The sequence below is a fragment of the Pteropus vampyrus genome, unplaced genomic scaffold, assembly GCF_000151845.1.
Source record: "Pteropus vampyrus isolate Shadow unplaced genomic scaffold, Pvam_2.0 Scaffold81, whole genome shotgun sequence".
Taxonomy (NCBI): domain Eukaryota; kingdom Metazoa; phylum Chordata; class Mammalia; order Chiroptera; family Pteropodidae; genus Pteropus; species Pteropus vampyrus.
Genome location: NW_011888862.1, coordinates 5,719,314 through 5,726,185, shown reverse-complemented (window position 1 = coordinate 5,726,185; position 6,872 = coordinate 5,719,314). Strand labels below are relative to the sequence as shown.

At 39.9% G+C, this 6,872-nt stretch overlaps 1 protein-coding gene across 1 annotated transcript in view; it reads right to left on the bottom strand.

The window, feature by feature from the left end:
* Positions 1-6,872, bottom strand: part of REPS2 (RALBP1 associated Eps domain containing 2) — a 183,319-nt gene that overhangs the window by 9,902 nt on the left and 166,545 nt on the right. The window contains exon 17 of the mRNA XM_011362988.2: positions 1,113-1,218. Coding sequence (XP_011361290.1) covers positions 1,113-1,218 — 106 coding nt within the window. The remainder of the gene's footprint in view (positions 1-1,112; positions 1,219-6,872) is intronic.

Below are 6,872 nucleotides of genomic sequence, written 5' to 3'. Positions count from 1 at the left end.
GGTACTATGCTATATAGTAGATCTCTACATCTTATTCATCTTGCATAACTGAAACTTCATGCCCTTTGAATGATACCTCCTCGTTTCCCCTTCTCCCCATTCCCTGGCAACCACCATTCTACACTCTGGTTCTATGAGTTTGACTATTTCACATTCCTCATATAAGTGTTGTCATGTAGTTTCATCCTTCTGTGTCTGGCTTATTTTCCTTAGCACAATGTCCTCCGTCCTCCAGGTTCATTCATGTTGTTGCAAATGGCAAGATTTATTTATTTTTAAATTTAAGTATAGTTGGTATACACTATTACATTAGTTTCAGGTGTGGAATATAGCGATTCAACATTTATATACCTTACAATGGGATCACCACACTGTCTAGTAAGGATTTTTTTTTAAGGCCGAATATTATTCCATTGTGTGTATATGTATACAATTTCTTTATCCATTCATATGTCAGTGGACATTTAGGTTGCATCTGTGTCTTGGTTGTTGTGAAACACTGCTGCAGTGTACATGGTAGTATGCACTGACCCCCTGATTTCAGACTTTTGGCTTCCAGAGCTTTGAGACTAGATTTCTATCATTTTAAACCACCACGTTTGTAGTACTTTGTTCCGGCAGCCCTGGCAAATAAGCACAGGGGAGATTAATGGTGAAGAGAAGCAGGTGATATGGATAGGGATAATGTCCTTCACAAGGTGATATGGAGCCATTTCCAAGGTACCCGGGGAGGGACTGGCCTTTGATAGCATCAGGGCCACCCTTTTCCACTGAAATAAGTATAAGATGATTCAGGGCAGATCTAAACAAGAGTTTATACAGAAGCTTTGGACAATAAAGAATGCCTGAAACAGCCTTTGTAATAGATTCTCTGTCCTTTTGACTATTACGCAGTATGAAGCCTACATGCTAAAGTCACTAGTCTTCCTCTAAGCATACAAAAACCAACCTGTGAAACTTAAAAACAGCAATTCTCTGCCTTCTGAAAAAAGTTTAAGAACAAAGAGGCAAGTCTTACCAACAGGAATGGAACCAAGTGCTGAGCCAATGACCCAAACAGAACCAACCACCAGATAAAAAGCCTGGAAATCCAAATTCAGGAAGCTCCTTACCTTGAGCTGCTGTTGGAGTTCACTGTTCAACCGAGCCAGCACTGCATTTGCCTCTTTATTTTTGCGGATAGCAGTTTGAATAGCCTTCTTCTGCTTGGAAGACTGTCTACAAAAAAGTACAAACAATGCAGTGAAACAGAACTTAGAGGTCTGGACCCTGAACCCCTGCCAGAAATCTCTGATTCATAAGAGGAGCTAAATTAACAAGGGACTAACGTCATAGGGCTCCAAAAATAAAATCACATATTCACAAGCAGGCAGGCAGGCAGGCAGGCACACACCAAATGAATCAAACTTGTTGGGATGAATTATTTACACCTGAAGTAACTCCTATTTTATAACTTGAAGCTGTGAATTGGGCCTTTTCAAACACTTTGTGTTCCATTTATTCCAAGACATTTAAATAAGTATTTCTCCCTGACAAACCATATTAACTGGAATGCCCATTTTGTGTAAGCATCGATGGCATTTAAAAGACCTGCAGGTGGCCCCTGTGGACAAATATGAAGGAAAAAAACAGGACATTCTCTTTAGCAAAGATCCTACATTAATTTGGCCAGCCCACATGACTCTCCTTTATTTCCTATTAGTCATGAATACCAGAGGCAGTATTTGTGTAAGCACATGCATATACATCTGTAGCACTTGAGAAATACACAAAAATGTTTTAATGCCAGTATTCCCAAATTAAGTCAATAGTAAATTCACAGAACAGGTATAACTAGGGTACCATATGTCTCACTTTGCCTATTACAGTCTCTGTTTACACTGCTTGTCCAGCCCTAATTATTCTAGCACCTTCTTTCCCTCTTTACACTATCCACAGTTGGGATAATAAATCAACATGGTTGTATAACCTACCACTTTATATCTCACAGCAAGAAATACCGAATTCTCAAAGCAAAATGGCAATTTCAGTTCCCCTAGAAAAACAAACATTTGTAATCACTGGGAGATGGGTTCTAGGCCAGAGCACCTGAACTAAAATGCACTGTGATCGCTGAAGAGATGTGATTAACAACCACTGAAAATATGCTCTATGCTAGCCATGCTGCTAATCTGTAGAAGGCATACACATTCCCTTCCTCAACAAATTTAAAGGTTTTTTTAACCCATAAATATGCAGGGAAGGAGCTTCGAAATCTACTTTTAAAAATCTATAGATTGGATTTCTGGTTTCAGGCCAAAATGGAGTAGACACATTTCTCTCTATTCCTCCCACTAAGTATATACAGCTAAAACTCCGGACATATGTATGTATAAAACAAACATACGATGACTCCAAAAAGTGGATTGAGAAAGGCAAACCAGCTAGGGAACTCAGTATCCAGGGAAACATATAGCAGTGAATGCCTTGGTTTTTGTTGTTGTTGCTGTTGCTGTTGTTGTTTGTTTGTTTTTTTTGCTTCATAGATCCCAGACCAGATAGTGGAGAAGTTGGCAATCCATAAATGCCAATGAGGGCAGACCAAAAAAGCGCCCCCAAAATCCTGCCTTCTCTACTCATAGTAAGGGGCAGTCTAGTGAAATTATGAAATTATTCCTAGATAGAAATTAGATATAATATCCCTCCTGAATATAGATGCCAAATCTTTAACAAAATGTTAGCAAATAGAATTCATAACATATAAAAAGAATTATATGCCATGACCAAGAGGAGTTTATCCTTATTCCAAGGATGCAAGATGAATTCGATATTTAAAAATCAATCAATGTAATTCACCATCTTAATAGCTGAAAGAAAAATCACATGACCCATATCAGTTAATGTAGAAAAAGTACCTGATAAAACTCAACATCTATTCATGATAAAAACTCAGAAAACTATGAAGAGAGGTGAACCTCCTCAATTTGATAAAGAACCTCTACAGAAAAAAAACTACAGCTAACATTAAACTTAATGGAAAACTGAATGTTTTCTTCTCTAAGATTAGGAAGAAGACAAGAATTTCTACTCTTATCACTATTTTCAACATAGTGCTGGAAGTCCTAGCCAGTACAATAACATGAGAAAAGGAAAATAAAGGTACATATCTTGTAAAGAAAGAAATGAAACTGTCCCTATTTGCAGATGGCATGATGGTCTATGAAGAAAATCCCAAAGAATCTACAAAAAAACGCCTAGAATAAGTTACTTCAGATGGATATAAATGATTTTGCCGAAGATTAACATAAAAAAAACCAATATTTTAATATACTAACAATGAGCACTTGGAAATGAGAATAAAAATTATACCATTTACAAAGACTCAAACTGAAATCCTTAGCTATATCAAAACATATACAGAATTTACATGCTGAAAACTATACAACGCTGATAAAAGAAATAAGATCTACATAAATGGAGAAATAGACCATGTTCCTGGATTAGAAGATTCAACATACTAAAGATGTCAACTCTCCTCAGATTGACATAAAAATTTAACAGAATTCCTAGGAAAATCTCAGCAAGATTTTTTTGTAGTTCTAGACAAAATTACTGTAAAATGTATATGGAAAGTCAGAGAAAACAAAATAACAAAGAATTGTGAAAAATAATAAAGTGGGAGAAAGAAGACATTATATATAGTATCAAGTAATCAAGACAATAATCATGACTGTGTGGTAGTGGCAGAGGGAAAGACACAGAGATCAATGGAAGAGGCTAGAGAACCCAGAAATAGATTCGCACTAATATAGCCAACTTATTTTTGACAGAGGTACAAAAGCAAGCAACAGTGCTGAAGCAATTCAACATATATAGGCAAAAAAAAAAAAAAAAGAACCTTGCTCCACACCCCACATCTTATATAAAAACTAACACAAAATGGATGACCAACTTCAATGTAAATTTAAAAGAGAAAATCTTCAGGACTTATGGCTTGATGAAGAGTTTGTTTGTTTGTTTGTTTTTGTTTTTGATATGACAACGAAAGCACAATCCATAAAAGAAAAAGAAATCAGTAAGTTGGACATCATCAAAATTTTAAACACTTTTGCTCTGCGAAAGACTCCATTAAGATGATGAAAATACAGGCTACAAACTGAAAGAAAATATTTGCAAACCACGGGCATGACATTGATTTGTATTTAGAATATATAAAGAACTCTTAAATTCAACAGTAAAAATAAACAATTCAGTTAGTAAAAGGACATAAAGAGACATGTCACCAAAGAAGATATATGATGGTACACACATGCATGAAAAAATGTTCAATATCACTGGCTGTGAGGAAAATGTAAATTAAGACCACATTGGGATAGCACTACATACCCATTAGAATGGCTAAAATAAAATTTAAAAAATCACAGAACACACTGATGAGTGTCCGGTCAAGACAGTGCAGAAGGTAGAGGCTGTGTTTGCCTCCTGTCGCGACCACACCTAAATCACAACAAAGCTACAGAACAACCATCACTGGGAGTCACTTGAGCTCTGGCTGAACAGTGGTCCTACAACTGGGGATATGCACAAAAGGTCACCTTGAGACTGGTAAGAAGATCAGAGACATGAAACGGGCTGGTCCCACAACCCATGTACGGCATTGAGAGTTGGGAGGGTTACCTCGGCTGCAGAGGACCCCCTGGAGGAGTGAGGGTTCCCGGCTCCACTCTGGGCCCCAAGCTCAGGGTTTTAGTGCCGGGAAGAGAAGTCCCCACAACCTCTGGCTGTGAAAACCAGCGGAGATTGTGGCTGAGACTGAGGGCAGCTGGAGTCACAGACATTTCTCTTAAAGGGCCAGCGCCCAGCCTAACTCACTGACAGACTCGCTCACTCTGAGCTCCAGTGCTGGAGCAGCTACTCCAAAGGCACCAGTGACACACAGAGAGGAAATGACTTGTCTGGCTTCAGGGTGAGGGCTAGAGGGGCGGTTTTATCTCAGCCAGCCAGATAAACAGAAGGGCTGGCGGTATCCATTGTTTTTGTTGAGCCCTCCCCTCCTCAGTCTGCAGATGCTGGCAGCTGCCATATCTGAGTCACCATCAACCTGGATAACACAAGTCGCTCTGCCCAGGTGATTCTCTGATACTCCACCTCTCCCAACGTGCAGATCCACCCAAGCCACCTCCAGTGGCTTATTCCATACAAATGGTCTGTCTTGGCTCATGTTGTGGACTTTCCTAAAATCTCTCAAAGGCTCACAAAGCCCAGAGAAGCAGCATCTGGCCTCAGCATGCCCCATACCTCTTGCTGAACAGCCCCAAGCCTGGCACTAGTGGCAGCTGGCCTTGGTTTCTGGCTTGGCCTCTCAAAGCACCTATAAGCCCAGCATGGGTGGCAGCCATCTGTGGGTTGCTTGGTGACTCTTACTAGGTGGCCCCAGAAGTGCACAGGCTGTGGCTAAACTTGGCCTGCAGCTGGGCCCCTCCCAGGAGGCCCTTGGGCCAGCACACCCAGGGGCCTGCTTCCACTAGTACCAGAGTCAGAGCACCACCCAGGGCAGCATCTGAACAGGACATACCCAAAGGGCAGACTGGGCAGGAACCAGAGCCCTGTTAAAGTGAATCCCACTCCATAAGGTCAGCCCCTCACCGGCCAATCCTCACAGCCAATCAAACCAAAGGTCAATCCCTCCCATCGACATGCAAACAGCAATAAAGGCTCAATTACAACAGGAGGACACACAAAACCCACATAAGGGACACACCCTGAGCACCTGGCTCAGGTGAGCAGGGAAGACTGTGCCACTGGGCCCCACAGCACACCTACTACATTAAGCTAATCTACTAAGACCAGGAGACTTAAGAGCCCTATCTAATACATAGAAACAGACACAAGGAGGCAGCCAAAATGGGGAGACAAACATGTTCCACATCAAAGAAGAGAACAAAGCTCCAGAAAAAAATGGATACAAGCAATCTAGCAGATGTAGAGTTCAAAACACTGGTGATAAGAATGCTCAATGAACTTAGGGGAAGAGTAGTTGAACTCAGTGAGAACTTAAACAAAGAGATAGAAAACATAAAAATGGAGATGGAAACCATAAAAGTGAACCAGTCAGAAATGAGGAGCACGATATAAGAGATGAAGAGTACATTAGAGGGAATCAACAGATTAACAGACTGGATGAAGTGGAGGATTGAATCATCAATTTAGAGAATTGGGTAGCAGAAAATACCTAATCAGAACAGCACAAGAAAAAAGAATCCAAAAATATGAGGATAGTTGAAGGGACCTCTGGGACAACATCAAGCATACCAACATTCGCATCACAGGAGTAAGAGAAAAATGAGAAAGAGCAAGGAATTGAAAATCTATTTGAAGAAATAATGACCTAAAACATCCCTAACCTGGTTAAGGAAATAGACATATAAGCCCAGGAAGCACAGAGTCCCAAACAAGATGAAACCAAAGAGGCTCACACGAAGACACATCATAATTCAAATGCCAAAGGTTAAATACAAAGAGAGAATCTTAAAAGCAGAAAGAGAAAAGCAATTAGTTACCTACAAGGGAACTCCCATAAGACCGTCAGCTGATTTCTCAACAGAAACATTGCAGGCCAGAAGGGATTGGCAGGAGATTTTCAGTGATACAAAGCAAGGACCTACAACCAAGATTACTCCACCCAGCAAAGCTATCATTTAGAATTGAAAGACAGATAAAAGAGCTTCTCGGACAAGAAAAAGCTAAAAGACTTCATCACCACCAAGCCAGTATTACAGGAAATGTTGAAGGGATTTCTTTAATTAGAAGAAAAAATGTGTATCAAAAATATGAATAATAAAATGGCAACAACTACATATCTATCAATAAGTACTTCAAATTAAAAAGAATTA